General features: G+C 38.1%; 1 protein-coding gene across 1 annotated transcript; it reads left to right on the top strand.

The window, feature by feature from the left end:
• The first annotated feature begins 7,032 nt into the window (after positions 1-7,032).
• Positions 7,033-8,098, top strand: LOC119237843 (28S ribosomal protein S35, mitochondrial-like). Its single transcript, XM_037501691.2, has one exon. The coding sequence runs from the start codon at positions 7,036-7,038 to the stop codon at positions 8,011-8,013; it is 978 nt and encodes a 325-aa protein (XP_037357588.1). The 5' UTR covers positions 7,033-7,035; the 3' UTR covers positions 8,014-8,098.
• Positions 8,099-18,927: the final 10,829 nt, after the last annotated feature.

Here is an 18,927-nt window from a genome sequence, read left to right as displayed (position 1 = left end):
CTTTATATTCAATTAAATTTTCTCTTTGAGATTCAAAAGGCACATTAGTATAGTAGGAATTATGAAATGGTTTACAGTTTAGAAAGAAATCCTGATGAACACTGTTTAGCTCAGCATTTACCAATCTTACTTAACTGTGCAACCCTTTTAAATGTGTTACACATATTAAAATCTTCCAGGACTAAAATTTATAAATAAAAATATAAATTAGTAAATACATCCCTTCCCTGCATGATGCTGTCTTAATGTGGATTACACAACTAATAATAAGAGATTTCAGAGTAGTAAGGGTGGAGTAGGACTAAATGATTATAACAGGAAGTTGTGGATGTAGATGAAATAACTATGGAGTTCAGTGGACTTGTTATACCACTAGCCTCACTAGGCAGCCACATGTCTCTGAACTGGTTCCTTAACCTCATTGGGCTATTACTTCCTTTCTTGAAATAACAGAACTTTGACTACTATTTCCATAATAAGGATCCCTTATTAAGCAGATACCAGTCAGCAATCTAAAAGATAAATCATCTTCTAATAGCAAAAGAACTGATTTGCCTTGCTAAGAAAGTCAAGGAATTAGGGATTACTGCTGCTCTGGATTTGCTTCTCAATGACAAAGAATTATGCCATGAAATCAAAGTGGTTGAAATCTTGGAACACAGTGATCTTAAACAGCTTTGCACTTTAATAAAGTAGACTTCAGAATGATAAAATAAAATGTAATCTAAGTGCCAGGGCAGGGACACTATTATGGGACAAGCAGCACAAAAAAGAGACCCTCAGGTTAATTTCTCAGGGGGCATTCTTCAATGATCCCTTCAAGAGGAAAAAGTAGAATGATATCAAATGAATGTAGGGATTCACCAGTCACTTTTTAAGAAGAGGGCCTGTACTTATAGGCAAAACTTAACTAGAAACAGGAAGATAATTCTTTAAAAAATATATATTCTGAAAAAATATTATGAGGAAGTTAGAAACCCAAAAACTGAGGCTTGCACAAAAATAAGAGCTTGCCAAAGGAAACAAAATGCTATTTAGGGTTAAGGTCAATGTCATAAGCACATACTCCATCTGGGGGGAGATGGAGTAACATAGCAGACTGAAAGAAAGCAGAACCATATATTCTGTTTGCCATTTTCATTAATGATCTTCAAACAAACAAACAAAACAAAAAACAAATATAACACAGTAAGGGAATGTTATGTCTGATAGGTAATATTTAGTTTGGTGGGGAGGTTGTACAAATGGAAATATAAACATGAGAAATAAATAAGGCCACGAAAAATGGAGAAGACTATAGAGATAGTATATAGAGAAGAGAGGCTTTAAGACTGGGGAGAAAGGGGAAATTTTTGTTTATTTTTTTAAAGATTTATTTTATTTATTTATGCATACAACATGTGGGGTGTTGGCCAGAGGTCTGGGGGGTGAGAGGATTCACCAGAGACAGTGGGGAGCAGAATAGGCAGATCTACTGAAATACACTGCTGAGGGTAGCAGCTGGCAAGGCAGGAGGATCCAAATCATGCTTCAGTGGCTGCAGATAGCTTCATAGGGCTGACACTTAACCCCTTGCACCACCAGGGAGGCCCCAGGGGAAGTTTTTAGAAGAGATGATTTTTGAGTAGGTGTTAAAGATGTGTTGGATGTAAGCCAGAGTAAAAGAGTGGGAGGACATTTAATGCAGAGAAGACAACAGGAGAAGAGGGGTCAGACACAAATGTGTAAACTGTCATGGGACTGGTAGTCAGTTACTGTGAGCATTCTATACCCAGGGCCAAGGCCACAGGGGCCTGTTAGCAAGACAGCACCAACTGGGCTGATCCACCTGGGATGACGTCCATTTCTGGTCAGCCTCCCATCAGCAACAGCATGAGATTGTTCTAAAACACAGATTTTTTTTAAAAAAGATTTATTTATTTATGTATACAAGAGCTGGGGTACAGGCCAGAAGTGTAAAACACAGATTTGACTTTGTGATTTCCCTGCTAAAAATCTTTCAATGGCTCTCAATGGTCCACAGTGTCCTTCATTACCCAGCCTGTGCTGCTTCTCTACCTCATCTCGCTGACTTTTGAGTTTTAAACCACTGTTAGCTCCTTGGTCCTACCATGTTTGCCTTTGGAACTTTCTGGCTTGAAAGCCCTTTCCACTCTTTTCCTCCCCTCTCTTCTCTTCCCCCCACCTTCTTCACTCAGCTTGCCTCTGTGGGAAGCAATCTAGCACAATGGTTACACCCTTGAACTCAAAGATAACAAACTGTGTTATCTTTTTTTCCCTTAATTTTTATTGAAGTAACATTGGTTTAAAATATTATATAGGGGCCTCCCTGGTGAGGTAGATGGTTGAGCGCAGCACTGTGAAGCTGCAGTGCCAATTCGATCCCTGCCAGCCGCAGAGCAGCCCACCTGGAGAGCACACCTCTCCTGTCTCGCCTGCTGCTCCCCTCAGCAGTATCTTAAGTCCATCTGCCTGTTCTGCTCCCCACTCTGTCTCTGGTGAATCCTCTCACCCTCCCGCACATCTGGCCTATACCCCGGTTCTTGTATAAATAAAAAATAAATCTTTAAAAAAAATTATATAGGTTATAGGTGAATAGCATTGTAATTCAACATCTCTATATGCTATATTACAAGGTAAGGGATGAAAGCTGTGTTTTCATGAGGACGTTACTTTTTTTTTTTTTTGCATCTTAGTTTACTCCTTTGTAAGAAAAGGAAAATAATAATAGCTACCTTATAGAATTAGAGTGTTGATTTGATGAGTTGCATGCAAAGCACACAGCACAGTATCTGGTACAGAGTAAGCGCCACTACAGCAGGTCCTCAGATAACATTATTTGTTCAGCAATATTTCATTATATTTCATTATAATGTTGATGTGAAAAAATAATTCCAGCTGATGTTAAATGAAATGGTGTTATGATGTTATTCAGGCCCTGCTTTCCTTATATCTTATTTGCTTAAAGTTGAAGTTTCTAAGAACCTATGGATAATGATGTTGAGGACACACTTTTAAATGCTTCATAGATGTTAGTAATCACCCAAGTTTGATAACTCTGGATTAGGTACCACTTGTGAAAGGAAACAGTCCCTGATGCTTAGGTCTATATTACATATCCATTTTAAGGCACCTGCAACAGCCCATAAATGTCTCTCTCACTGCAGTGTACATGCTGTAACTGTCAGTAGGTTTATTATCTCCCTTCACTGGACTATAAACTCAAGATTAGTGTGTGTGTTATTGATTTTGTCTCACCAGCTCTTACTTAGCATTGGTGTTTAGTTAATATTTGTTGAGAAAATGATGATTTCCAAATGGTATGATTTTAATTTTATTTTAGAAACACTGAGACAGAGATTATTAAAGTTTCATAATATGACACATTTTAGATTAGGTAAAAAATACAACTAGGTTTGTCACTTGGAAATTCAATTACATAGTTTTAAATTCATTATAAACACAAAATGGAGAAGAAAATAAGTGTTAGTTCCCACATTTCATTTTGCAGTAAAAGTAAATATATGCTCACTATTTTAAAAGGAGCAACTGGGCATTAATAGAACACTTAGGAATTATTATTGCACTTTCTCACCTCACAGAAATGTCTTCAGATCAAGCTCAAGTTACATGTTTGAAATAGAATGCTCCATTAAAACACATTCATAATGATGGCATTTCTGTACTTATGGCTATATTTTTTGAGTTCTATGGGAAAACAGCAAAACTATAAAATAAGTATTGTCTTACACGCCTGATAGGGAAATCATTCTGGCCTTATGTTTGACTGAATCCACCAAGCACTGCTGTCAACAGGTACCTAGTCAGATTATTCACCTATCAGAATTAATGCTGATTAAATGTTGCCCCAGAGGCTTTTCTTAAATTTGAAATTTCTGCAGCCAGGTAGTTAAAAAGAATCCTGTCGAAATCAGCTAAAATTGCTATGATCGGTGAAATCTGTAAGTTACATGACAAAATATGTACCACATCAAGCCTGTAAGGCAGTAGATTAAACTTGCTTTTCATACTGATGTTTTAAAGTTTAACTTACCTAACAATATTAAACATTCCATTTCATGAATGGTTATGAAAAAGGTTAGCTAGTTGGAGTTCTGGGTGGTGTTCAGTTGGGCTATCATTTGAACCATGCCCACACATCCTGCACATTATGCACAGAAAATTCAGGTGAGGTCACTTTAGCTTGTACAGGCTGAAAAATCTTGCTTAACTAGTCCAAAAGCACTGACATCCATAAAATATAGGACAATCATTCAGCAGAAGCACCAATTTCCACCTCTCTTTTACATAATCTCATCAAGAGGATACATAGTTTAAGAACAAGTAAATTAAATGATCAAGGTAAAACAAGCTAAGCTCTTGCTCTGAATTCTGCTGAGATGCAATTATTACCTATAGTCACTATCTTTTTCACTCCCATAAATGGTACATAACTTCTCCTTTCTATAAAATTCTGAATTATACCTTTTCTACAATTCCTGTCAGCTCCTACTTTTTTCATAGCTGATATTAACATGGCTTCTCTATTCTGCAAGGCTGTAGATTTTTTTTTGAAAGGTTTATTTTTATTTATGCATCCAACAACTGGGGTGTAGACAAGAGGTGTGTGTGTGTGGTGGTGGGGGGGCGGTTTGACAGGATCAACAGAGACAGTGGGGAGCCTAACAGACAGATCTACTGAAATACACTGCTGAGGGGAACAGAGGGCAGGACAGGAGAGGTCTGCTGTGCATGTGGGTTAACTCTCTGGCTAGTGGCTGCTGATAACTTGATAGCACTGACTTTAACCCCTTGCCACCAGGAAGGCCCCAGCCTGTAGATTCTTTTAAATCACTTGAGAACCTTTTCACAACCTTACATAGTAGGCTTTCAACCTGTGTTATTTTGCCACTGTGATAACTCTGTCGAGGGATCCAGGATGCCATTTTTCGTAGTCTTTTTTCCCATAGAACAATTACTAAAATATTAATCGCATTGATAGTGTATGCACATCAATTCATCTTTACAGTAAAAAAACTTACTACAAAAACTTAACTATAAACAATAGTTTTAAAAAATAATTTATTATTACATGTTCTTTGTAGAAAAACTGTGATATAAAAATTGAAGATGTAGAAATAAAGTTGAAGATGTATTCTTATGGCCTTGAAAGAAATTTCTATATTTTAAATTATATTGTTCTGCTTTTTCTATATGTGTATAGGTATATAGATATGTACAGTTGTATGTTTTGATGTATAGATTTTTAAATGGGATAATGGTTTATGTGTTGTTTTATAGCATTTTCCCACCTAATATACAGTACAAATCTTTTTTTTTCCCTTAGGTCATTAAGCATGATTTTACAATCTACATCTTTGACTGCCCGGTGTTTCTAAATATGGGTTTACCACATTTTACTTACCCTTTTACAGATCTCTACAATCTCTAATAGAGGTTGCTGAATGTTTTTCCATATTTCTTAGAAATGGGGATGACTTTGAATTAAATAATATTTTTGATCCTGTAATGTGTTTTCATCTTTATAACTACAGTTTTACCTTTATCCATAATTACTTATTCATCCAGAAGGATTGCTGGGTCAAAAAATAAACTTGCATGTGGTTTCTGATGCATATTGCTAAAGTATCCTTTGAAAATGTTCTGATAATTTACATTTTTTCCAGCAGTGTATACTTCTCAATATGTTTACCTTAACAGGGAATCTTATTCTTTAATATTTTTGCTTGCATTGCATTTTGAAATCAGTATTTAGAAACTCCCCAAATTCCCTTCTTTTGTTCTTTAACTTTCCGTTGTCCAACTTTCTATCTATCATTCTATCTCCACTGCCCTTCCCAGAACCACTTTTGTTTGTACTTTTCCACTGCTCAAGTCTTATGATGGCTTTGTTATACCACCAAATTTCCCTAGTTAGTATTTTATCCCCTTAGACTATTAGAGCCAAGTATTCAACCAACTAATCTGATAAACTAAACAATGATAATGTAAAGGGACTCATTCCCAGCAACATGTATGGTAAAATTTGAGCAGTTTAAGGAAAATATAAAATCTATATTTACAATGCATTATAGTTAACTTATAAAATAGTGTTTTTCTCAACTTTTGCTGGGTTTTTTTTTTTTAAATACTAATGCCTGAGACTTTGTTATATTGTCTCAACAAAGTTAAAGCAATCACAAGTATTTTCCCCACAATCCATAGAGGACATTTGAGACAACTCTTAAAAAATAACTATAACAAATTCCAGGCATTTAAACACACACAGCAACCTTACAATGTAACTATTAGTCAAATTAGAGGGAAAACTGAGGATCAGAGTAACTATTAGTCTACATTAGAGGGAAAACCAAGAATCAGAGGTTAGGACTAACGACCTAGCCTCACAACCAGTGAGGTTGGCTGGGATGGGATTCACTGGGACATGAATTGAACAGTTATGCTCTTATTCACTTACAATATTACAATATTAAGCCACACTGTCTTTTCCTCAGGACAATGCAAAGTGACACTGTTAAGTTGCCTTTGTGGGTAGAAGATGCTTCCATGTGGTATGAATGATCCTTCTGATACTGCCCACTTCAGAAGACAAATGATGAGGGCCACATCTGTGCAAACCCACTCTCAAGCCACAGTACTGGGTGAGGATACTTTGTTATTTCATCTATCTCTGTAACCTGTCCTTACTTTAGCAATCCCCAAAGCAAACAGAGGGCACATCCAGTGGAGGATCACAGGATCCAAAGTCTTTGGGTTGGTAGGCCTCCCTGGTGGCCTAGGGGTTAGGTCTCAGTGCTATCACCTCTATGGCCTGAGTTCGATCCCTGGCCAGGGAGTTGACCCAATTTGGTGCAGCAGACCTCTCTTGTGTCTCCTGCTATCTCCCTTAGCAGTGTCTTTCAGTAAATTCAACCGTTCTGCTCCCCACTCTGTCTCTGGTGAATCCTCTCACCCCCCACACCTCTGGCCTACACCCCAGTTCTTCTACACAAAAATAAATAAATACTCGCCGCCATGGCGGCGGTCGCCCGCCCCGCGGGGCTGGCTCTGCGGCCGGCCACCTGGACTCTTCGTGCCTTTTCCACCGAGGTGTCTCCGGCCCCTCGCGCCCCTAGGCCGAGCCTGCGTACAACAGAAAGAACTTCCAAGCATGAAAGGCCCCAGAGAAGAAAGGCACTACCTCCTAGGACAGAGAAAATGTCTGTTGACCAGGACTGGCCCAGTGTTTATCCCGTTGCAGCACCCTTTAAACCCTCAGCTGTACCTCTTCCTGTTCGAATGGGTTATCCAGTGAAAAGAGGGGTGCCTATGCCCAAGGAGGGAAATCTAGAACTTTTAAAGATCCCCAATTTTCTGCATTTGACTCCAGTTGCAATTAAAAGGCACTGTGAAGTTCTTAAAGATTTCTGCACTGCATGGCCAACTGCACTAGATAGCGATGAGAAATGTGAGAAGCATTTTCCAATTGAAATAGACACAGCTGATTATGTTTCATCGGGACCATCTATCCGAAACCCCAGAGCACGAGTAGTCACCTTAAGGGTTAAACTTTCCAGTTTGAATTTAGATGATCATGCAAAGAAGAAATTTATTAAGCTTGTGGGAGAACGCTACTGCAAGACCACAGATGTGCTCACCATCAAAACTGATAGGTGCCCTTTAAGGAGACAGAATTATGATTATGCAATGTATTTACTGACAGTTTTGTACCATGAGTCTTGGAAAGTGGAAGAATGGGAGCAAAATAAGACTGAAGCTGACATGGAAGAATATATATGGGACAACAGCTCCTCAGAAAAAAATGTCCTGGAAACTCTTCTTCAAATTAGAGCTGCTGAGAAACATCTGAAAGTAGGTAAAGAAGAGCTCCTGGGCACTAAAGAAGTTGAGGACTACAAGAAGTCTGTTGTTAGTCTGAAGAACGAGGGGGAAAATGAAAATACCCTTTCTCAGTACAAAGAATCGGTGAAGAGGCTATTTAATTTGACATGAATTATGTAAAAAAATCTGCTTCCTTTATTAATTTTATGATACATTTGTGCTCATTATCTAACATAACATAAAATTGGAAATGTTATTAAAAAGCTATTTTTAAAAAAAAAATAAATAAATAATAAATAAATAAATAAATCTTAAAAAAAATAAAAAAAAAGCCTTTGGGTTGGCAAGCTAATTAGGAAAGATAAGCTTTTTTTCCTCAAATAATTTGTGATGGGGAAGACTCCTGTGGTGACCTGAAAACTAGGAATTATCTTTGTGGCCAACATAACAGTTTGATATTTTGTTTTGATTTTCTTTTTATAAGCCTTCTATGTTAGTCATTTTTTTTTTTTTGTTAGTCATTATTCTTCTTATTGTAGCAGGCCATTTAACCATCCAGGCATATACCACTGTACCCCAGGGTGTCTGAAGAGTGTTAATCCCAAATTACATAATATCTGGAGAAAAGAGGGATTACCATACTTCCCACATGAAGACTGCCTTTCTTGGAATCCATACTAGAGAAGGGGGTGTCCATTCTTCTACCATGTCAATATTAGAAAGCAAGGGGGCTGGGGGTGTCCAGCTTCATAGACCCTTCCTGAGAGACAGCAGGGAACTTGAAGGTAAAAATGTAGCTGGACTCAGGAATAGTAAATCTCTACTAGGAATACTGATAGGACAAAAAGACCATGTAATTCTACACACAATCAAAATGGATAAGGAAAAGGAACAATCCTCCAGAAAAATTTATGATCTTTTTACATTCCCTATAGTCATTCTTGAAAAACAACCAAAAAGAGGAGTTTACAAAACAAGCTCAAGTTAAAATTCAAGGTTGAAGGAAGAGAGGAAAGTTGGTTTTGGAGGAAGGCTAGAGTCTAGGGAGAGCAGGCTTCTCAGAAATACTGTTCAGTGATAAAGCTCAGTCTAGGCTGCAGGCTGTAGTTTAGATTTTAGATTCCCTGGCACTAAAAACAATGTTACTTACCATGGAATAAGCCAGAGAGAGTTATATTTTTCTGTGTGTGGGAGAAAAGAAATACACAGCCAAGATACAGTAGAGAGAAATGTTACCGTGCCGGGGTATACTGGTTCAGGCAAAGGTTATCTCTTTGGTGGCCAAGGACATAAAATAAAAGCTGCAGGGCAAGCAGAAAACAAACGCATCATGCAAATGACGGCGACTGCCTCTCCTCCAACCAACCAGGCCTGCTGGCCTCCTTTCTGGGACTGAACTTGCAAGTGCCAGGCATGAAATGGGAGGTCTGCGCGGTTCCTCAAGTGTTTAGAGGCGTCCAGCCTATGCCCCTGGGAGTGGAGGGTCACAGGACGTTGGGAGATGGCCCGCGCACGCCCAAGCTTTTACGGTGGCTGCACTGCCCGGAACGAGAGCCTGTTTTTCCCAGCGCCTTCCTAAAACATTTAACTCACTCTCTGCCGGCCCCCAGAAGGAGAAAGAAAATGGGGGTTGGGGGAGGGGTGGTTTATAAAATGCAGAAAGATTTTTCTTTTGACATTGCAAACCAAGAAAGGGGGGGGGGTATTTAGAATGGACGATGGGTTAAACAGTTGTCAGATTCTACCCAAGTAGTTCACCTTCTCTGTCACCAGCACAAACCCGGAGACGCAGATCTAGCCCTATGTTAGCAAGAAGAATGCGACACCCTGAAAATGTCAAATGGAGGCACCTTAAAATGCGATCGCGTCATTGCATTAGAAAAATATACATTCTCTTGGGAAACAGTCCGGAAATTTTGTTTTCCCCTTGAACTAGTGCTTAAGAAGAGGGAGAAGAGAATCAGCGCTGGGCTGCGTCTCACCACTTGCTGTGCGCTCCGGAAAGTCGCGTCCAGCAGCATCAGCTTCCAGGGATCCGACACGGAGCCGGGCAGGGGGATGTAGACGTAATAGGCGACCAGGGCCACCAGGGCGGTGAGCAGAACACAGGACGACCTCATCCTCCACCAGCTTGGCTCGCCCGCGGATCGACGAGGAGGAAAGGGCGAAGCCAAAGACCTCCAGCAAGTTTCAGCAAGGGCCAGCTGCTCATTCACCGGTTTCTTATGGGCCCAAGAGCCAATCAGAGGCGGTGTCGGGAGGAAGTGGGCGCGCGAAGCGCCTCCTCTTCTATGTCCTTGCAAATTGTTGTAGACACTTCAGGTTTGAGAATGCGCTGGGGCTGCTCCCGGCGCAGCACAGCGGACTCTGGAGGACACAGGTCTGTATTGCACGCCTCTGACCGTGGGCTCCCTCTTGAAGGTTCTCAGACGGAACCCCGAAATAGTTTCAGTGTTGGAGCCATTCTGACTCAAAATGGAGATAGCGTGGAAGCTATTGAAAACCCATGGCCTTCTAAAGTTAGACTTACAGTGGGACGTAAATGTTAGCTGCTGTGTGGTGTAAGAAGATAACAAATCTTACAGCTCAGGGAATGAGAAGCCAGTAATACCTCCAGCTCATACTTCATGGTTTCCAAATCCCATTGTGCAATAAAAGGAACCGCAGCTCTGTCACATCTTCTTGCAAAAAGACTGACTCCAAGGTTGGAATATGTAAAGTACAAGATAGAAGATAAGGAATTATGGGGACCGGTCCGAAGGACACAGGCTGCTGCTTAGAAGTCTACCAATGTCTAAAGCTGGAATAATTTTAGTATTAAAATGAATAATACATATGTAATAAATAACAAATATATAATAATACTCATACTGTTATATAATATACAATAAAATAAATTTATAATAGATAACAATGGATTATAAACCATTGAATAACATAAGCAAGCTGTGTTAGACAGTCTAGTAGCTTAGTTTATAGTTCTCAGATTATTTCTAATCACCCATAAAGAGTAGAAGTTAATATGCATCTAGGAGTCTATATTAATATAAATGAATAAATAAATAGGAAATAGCACCTGAAAAAGAAACTTTCAGTGGGTCAAATGTAGTAGAAAAAGCAATTGTATCCAGATTTCCTGTTGTAGATGTGGAGAATGTGGATAATAATAGGAGAGAACTTCACCAACAGAACTACAACCAGAGATACTAGAAGGAAAGTTTTGGAATTATTGTTTCAAAAAGGTGATAAGCAAACCATTGCAAATGTATTAACTGAGGCCTTAAAACACCTGATATATGTAATTTTTCACTCTTAACATAGCAATTTAAATTCAATCTGACCCAAAGAAGTGAAATAATAAAAAATTTGGGACTGGGGAGGAGATTATTAGGAGCAAGTTGGTTGGGTTCCTGATCAAAGCTGGAGGAAAGCATTTATATGAAGAATACAATTCAATGGTGTTCAAGCATTGAAGTTTGAGATCATTGTTTTGTATCTCTTTGTAGTAGTGGCTACTCTTTCCTGGTAACTACTGGTATAGTATTTCCAAATATATCTATGTATATATATATGAATAAGTACATATTAGCTTCTAATCTTTGTGGGTGATTAGAAATAACCCCAGAGCCATAAACCAAGCTACTAGATTGGTTAACATAACAAGCTCATAGGTAATCCATAAAACAATAAAGTTTTACTTTAATGTTTTATTTCTGGACTTTGTTTTCTTAAAATCATAGATCTTAGAACTGATGACAAAACAAACAACAAAATGGCCACACCAACAAACCCATCCTTCCATCCTTGTCAGGAGTCATAAATTCAGTTTTACATAAGCTCATTGAGGGCCAGCTTCTCCTTTTCCCTTAGTTTGTAAATGATGGAAACAACATTTACTTCTCCTGTCTCCCAGTGCAATGGAGCTTCCTGGAGGCTGAAGAGAGAAAAGAAAAAGGAACAAGAAACCATGATAATTCTCAGTGCTTCTTCAGTAGATGAGTGTTTTGAAAAAAAAAAAAAAAGAGAGAGACTAATTTGAAGTAAGCCTATAGATCTTCATCATTTGATCATTTGTACTCAGTACCTCATTTATTTGACAAGTATGGCTGGCTCACATTTGGAAATAGTGGATTGGGGCCAGGTATTTTTTATTTAATGTGCTTGGTGGTAGTGTTGGTGTAAGGAAGGTATGGAAGTGAGATGCAAAGAATAAAGAAATGGCCTCCCTGGTGGCGCAAGGGGTTAAGCACAGCACTGTGAAGCTATCCTCAGCCTCTGCAGCACGAGTTCGATCCCTGGCCAGCAGAGAGCTACCCACATGGTACAGCAGACCTCTCCTGTCACACCCACTGCTCCCCTCAGTAGTGTATTTCAGTCAGTCTGCCTATTCCATTCCCCACTCTGTCTCTGGTGAATCCTCTCACTGCCCCCACACTTCTGGCCTGTACCCCAGTTCTTGTATGTATAAATAAATCTTTAAAAAAAAAAACAAGGAATAAAGAAACAAATGATTTATAGCTAAAACACCTGGAGCACTTACCAGTTAGGTTAGCACTCTGAATGTATTAACTTATTTATTCTTCACAGTTCCATGAAGTAGGTGTTATTATTGTCCTGAAAACAGAGGTATTGAAAGGCAAAGTGCTTTGGTCAAGTCACCCAGCTAAATAAAAGTATAGTTGGCCTACAGCGTCTGGCCCTCATGCTCACATGCCTTATCACTCAGCTCTGCTTTTAAGTGATTATTTCCTTGAGAAAATAGAACAGGGGAGTATGACCCCTTGTGGCTGGTTGCTACTTTAAACTGGATGATGAAGGGGACCTCTTTAAGGAGATGCCATCTGAAGTGAGACCTGCGTGACCAAAGGGATAGTCATGCAGGAATCTAGAGACTGAAGGAACAAATGCAGAGGCTCCAAGGTGCCCAAAAGGTCAAGGAACAGAAAGAGTGGTAGCCAGCAGTTGTGTGCAAGGATTGGTGGTACAGATACAGTCAGAGAGGTTGCAAAGGTATGGGAGGATCCCTTAGAATCATGTAGGTCATGATAAGGAATTTTAACATTTGGTGCAATACAAAGTAAAGAGAGACATAAAATGTTTAACTTACTAATAGGCAATAAATGCAAAATAAATATTCAGGGCTCTGTTTTGTAGCAAATTTAGTTACAAAATAGATATAGATATATGTAACAGACTACAGAGATGTTAGGGATGGTAGGGAAGTAGTAATAGGTCTCCTTTTATGAATGATTTATAATATGAATCTCTATGAAGAAAACCTATCCCTCAATAGAAATTTGTTATTTGAAATTAGAAAACATCATGAAACTACATAAATGGATCCAAGTAGAAAAATATTTAAAAACTATGGATGTAAATAAACAAATTTCTTCTACCTATTAAAATAACAACAGTAAATAATATATCTAAATCTAAATATAATACCTAGCCCTTACAGTAATATAAAGTACACCACATTACCACAAACAACTGCTTAGGTTATATAAGTAAATATATATTATGATAATATTTGTGCTTAGAGCAATGCAAAAATGTTTAAATACAACAGTTGAAAGTAAATACATTTGTGTTTGTGTAGCAGAACTACAGATAATTTTATTTTCCTCTTACTAATTTTTTTAAATTTTCTTCATGCATTATTTCTATAATAATATTTTAAAAATAACCTGGAAACAGAAGGTCATAAAGATAAAGTAAATTGGTAATGGTATCAGCTTATACCAGGTAGACCTGGACTTTTAATAAAAAATCATCAACATATCTGATTTTAAAATTTTAGTTACAAAATTATCTCCTATAATTTATTTGCCTGAAACAACCTATCCTGAAAGAAAGGAAAGTTGGCTGGAAGTTCTTGAAGTGACTCCATTATCATATATATGCTGATATACGACCTTAGGAACATTACTTATTGTTCTTCACTGGTAGTTTCTCCATCTTTAAAGTAATGGTTTGGATCCAGCACCTTCAAAATTGCTTCCAGCTCCAACAGTTACCATGACAAAGTAATTTTGGTGGGGAAAAAACCTAGGAATGGTTAAAATGTAGCATTAACTCAATATGGGACTTCCTAGTGGTGCAAGGGGTAAAGACACAACCTATGAAGTTATCTGCAGCCCCTGCAGCACGAGTTCCATCCCCAGCCAGGGAGCTACCCACATGGCACAGCAGACCTCTCCTGACTCACTCTCTGTTCCCCTCAGCAGTGTATTTCAGTCTGTCTGCCTGTTCTGTTCCCTACTCTGTCTCTGGTGAATCCTCTCACTACCCACACCTCTGGCCTGTACCCCAGTTTTTGTATGCATAAATAAATAAATAAATATTTTTTTTAAATGTAGCATTAACTGAATAGGTAGTTATAATCAAAGATATGTGTATTTGGCAAGAAATGCTATCATTAGGAAAAACATGGAACAGAATTAAACCTGTAGACTCACTGGCCTAAACTCATTTTTTCCTATTTTCTTTTAAGATTTATTTATTTATGCATACAAGAACGGGGGCACAGGCCAGAGGTGTGGGGAGTGAGAGGATTCACCAGAGACAGAGTTGGGGAACAGAACAGGCAGATCTACTGAAATACACTGCTGAGGGGAGCAGCAGGCAAGACAGGAGAGGTCTGCTGCACCATGTGGGTAACTCCCTGGCCAGCCAGATAGCTTCACAATGCTGTGACTTCCAGAATTTGCAGCAAAGTGAAGAAACTCAACACTGGAGCTATTTTTAAGGCCAATCTATCAACAATACTTAGGAATTACTACTCAGGATTGGGTTCTTTTCTGTCCACTCTGTGATCAGAGCATTCAGTGGTCATTCATTCACTTATTTCATCTACTGCAGTCACTACACTACGGTTGTACTGTAACATGGTGTTGCCCAGGAAAAGGGGTGGAGGTCCAAAGGAGGTGGAGGTCCTATAACACTGGCAGGCAGGGAGGGCCATGAGTTTACAAAGATGTGACATTCCTGATTATAAAAAGGGCATTTATTTGTACACATTAGGATAATGCTCTACAGAATCAAAACACAAGAATAATACTCTGTGAGAAGTGCTGCTGCACAACAAGGTTTGCATGGAGTATGGCAGGAGCAAAGAGGTGGAACAATTAGTTCATCCAGTTAGAGGAAGAAGGCTCATAGATGTAGTGATATTTGCTTTGACCCTTAAGAAACTAAAATAATTTAACCAGGTTCAATAATGAGGAAAGACAAAATATTCCACCACAAAAGTCACAGTATTATAAGGTTTCATAAAAATTATTTCATACAACTACATACCTCCTGGTCCATTAATATCTCATTACTCAAAATAAGATTATGTTTTTAAAGCTCTCTAGAGATTTGGCAACTTGTTTTCAGGCTTAATAAATCTAACGGAAAAACTCTTCTCTCTCCTAAGTCTAACCAAAATTTTTATTGGTTCAATTTAATCTTGTCAGTACAGATGTTCTGTGGTCTCAGTTACAAACAAATGATTATGTATCTACATTCAACTCTTCATAAACGTTAGGAAGGTAAGTAACCTGGGGTGCTACAAAGATATCATTGATTGTTAAGTGTGCATATATGCCCTACCTCATTTATTAATAGATCCCTGGTTCCAATGCACAACTCAGGTTAAGCCTTGTCCCTTGGCAAGGGAAGGGCAGTGAATACATTTTGAAGGAACTCACTTGTTAAAGCTTGCCTGTAACATAAACTTTATACTGAGATTTAGGGCTAGGGAAGTCATTGAAATAATCTAAAGGAAGTTGGGTAACTAATCAGATCTACCTTTTCAAAGAGGTGTACTTGCTGTTGGGGCCAGAGGAAGATGAAAGGCAACATATCTAGAGATACCTACTATATAATACCATGTTCTTGACTTTTAATTTCACATTGTATTTTCAGGAATATCGATTTAATATATATCATACCTTGATCAGTCATATTCAAGCAAAGAAGAAAAGGAACAAAAAATCATTTTAATTCGAAAAATGAAGCTATATAATTTGGAAATATTGACAAACATCTGAACTCTATATTTTACACAACAGCTCGTTTAATCTTAAAATTGTGAAGCATGCAAAATGTTAATGAAAAATTAAAGGAAATTGTGTTTAATGAAGGAGAAAATAGCCTAATATTTTAACAGCCTCTATAAAATAAATTCAACTGTGTGTGAAAGAGAAGGTAAAAATAATGAGATGAAACAGTTTTTTTTTTTTTTTCACATCTGTGACTATATCAAGCATTACAAGTTTCATGTTAGAATGCATCAGGGAAACCTTTTCCTATTTTACCCATATTAACATAAAATTGCCTCAATTTTGAGAGGTTAGGATACTACAGCCCTATGACCTCCAGTGATAGAAAAAGGAAAGTTGCACAATGGACTAGGGAATGTCTAGGCAGAAACTCAGAACTCTATGAAGCAAAGTCTGCATCAATTTGTTTCAGTTTTATCCCGAGTGCTTGGCACAGAGCTAAGTGTATGATATGTACTCAGTATTTATAAAATAGTAAAGCCAATATTTGTTGTTTTCTGTGTGTCATTATTCTAAGCACCAATATTTCATAAAATCATCACAAAAATTCATAAACTACTTCACACTGTACCCATTAGTTTATTCACTCTGGGGAAGAAGGTAAGATCTTTTGGGATCATACAACAAACTACTTGACTTTTAGGTTTCCTCTGATATGCCTTTGTTGTCCAAAATATGGCATTTCTTTGCTTGTCTGTGGTCCTTAGCATCTCACACACTGCTAATTTGGTTCCTTGTGCTCGGTAGAATCTCAGTAGCTCAGTCATGATGGATTTATGGCTTCTTTTTGGGTACCACTGACTTTGGCCTCATATCCCATAAGTTGTGAATTTCTGCATTAATAGTCACTCCTTTGCTCTACTTATGTCCCAGGATTTAGTAAATGTGTCATATCCAGGATCTCTATATTACAATCATAGAAAAAAGAATTGGGATGCTTGTGAGATAAATTACATAAATAGGGCCTCCCCTGGTGGCGCAGCGGTTGAGCGCTGGGCTGCGAGGCTGCACACAGCCTCTGCAGCGCAGGTTCGTTCCCCAGCTGCCGGCGAGCATCCCACCAAAAAAAAAAAAAAAAAAAAGAAGAAGACAAATTACATAAATAAAACAAAGAGAAACTTGGCAAATGTCACAAAGGCTGGTTTTCATGTGTTGAACTGTATCTCTAAATGCTAAGATGTCTTTAAAGAATATAATCACAATACCATCATTACAAACATACAAATAACTTCTCAAAATAATCAAATATCTAGTCTACAGTCTCATTTTTTGACATTCTTAAATACATTTTTACTGAGTCTTCCCCCAACATTTTATTATGAAAAATTCATATAGTTGAAATAATTTTATAGTAAACACCTATTTACAAACCATCTAAATCATACCATTATGCTTTGATATTTCTTGTTTTATCATATTTCTATCTCAGTCTATCCATGAATTCATCTATTTTTTCGTATTTCAAAGTAAATTACAAATGTCTGCAATTTCCCTTAATTCAGCATGCATATCATTAACTAAAGTGCAACATCTACTTTTTCTTTTGGTATAAGCTTTGGAAACCTTAAAATGCAGAAATCTTAAGTGTATATTTACTGAGTTTTGACAAATGCATATATCAATGTAACTTAAACTGCTGTTGATACAGAAATTTGCAATGTCATCATCCCTCTTCCTATTTATTCCCTAGTTCTCTCTCTCTTAAAACCTTATTGGAATTTTCAGTGGGATTGCATCAAATGTATGTATTACCTTATAAGAACAAACATCTTTACAATACAAAGTCATCCCAAGTAATCTTTCCATTTGCTCAACTCACTAGTATTTCTTTAAGAAATGTTTTAAAGTTTTCCTCACATATATTCAGGATATTTCTTTCAAAATATATTTTTATGTGTACTTATTTATCCTTTCTTTTCCTTGAGGTGTAATTGGCATATAGCACTGTATTAGTTCAGGTAAGATAATGATTTAATATCTGCACATATTACAAAATGAACACCACAAAAAGTCTAGCTAACACCATTGCCATATAGTCACATAGTCACATTTTTTTTCCTGTGATGAGAATTTTTAAGATCTACTGTTTTAGTGACTTTCATATTACTATAGTTACCATGCTGCACATATGATCCAATTTAGCTTTATTTTATTTTTTTTTTAAATAGAGGCATGTTTTATTTATTTATTTATTTGTTTGTTTGTTTGTTTTTGTTTATACATGCACTGGGTACAGTCAGAAGCGCGGGAGGGTGAGAGAATTCACCAGAGCCAGAGCGGGGAGCAGAGCAGGCAGAAGGACCGAAGTACACTGCTGAGGGGAGCAGCGGGCGGCAGGAGAGGTCTGAGCGCCATGTGGGACCCTCCTCCAGTGGCCTGGGAGCAGCCGGGGATTGAACCGGCGCCGCAGAGGCCGCGGGCAGCTTCACAACCCAGCGCTCAACCGCTGCGCCACTGGGGGGCACCAATTTAGCTTTAAATGCAAAGTAAAATGGAACAGACTAGGGATATTTGTGTTGAGAGACCTGGGAAGTCAAGAAGAGAGAAGGGGAAGACTTCAAATGACAAGCAAGGGATGATCTCATCCTTAGGGAATGATGAGATTGCCTTCAATTATGGAAGGGCAAAGGGCTCAGGCAAAGAGAAGTTTTTCCTTAGCCTCCTGGGCTTTGCTGCTCTCAGTTTAAAATAATCTGCATTCTTAAGTAATGGAAACAGACCACCAGAGACTCACGAGGCTTCAATTTTACCTTTAGTTCCCATATCAAAGCTGACTCTGATTGGAAGAGGTCTACTTTGAGCATATTGAGAAAAACCTGTCTCATGCTTTTAGGTAGACTGATCCCATCCCATACCATTTGTTGAAAAGACTGCCTTCCCCATTGGATTGTTTTATGCCTCGGTAGAAAGTCAGAAGACTATATAATTGGGGATCTATTTATTTTTTGTGTCATTGTTCCCTTTTTGATCTTAATGCCAATACCACACTGTCTTGATCATTAAAACATTATTAAATCTTGAAGTCAGATAGTGAAGT

This window comes from Talpa occidentalis, unplaced genomic scaffold, assembly GCF_014898055.3.
Source record: "Talpa occidentalis isolate TD23 unplaced genomic scaffold, MPIMG_talOcc4v2.1 talOcc4.1030, whole genome shotgun sequence".
NCBI lineage: Eukaryota > Metazoa > Chordata > Mammalia > Eulipotyphla > Talpidae > Talpa > Talpa occidentalis.
This window is presented reverse-complemented; position numbering and strand designations above follow the sequence as displayed.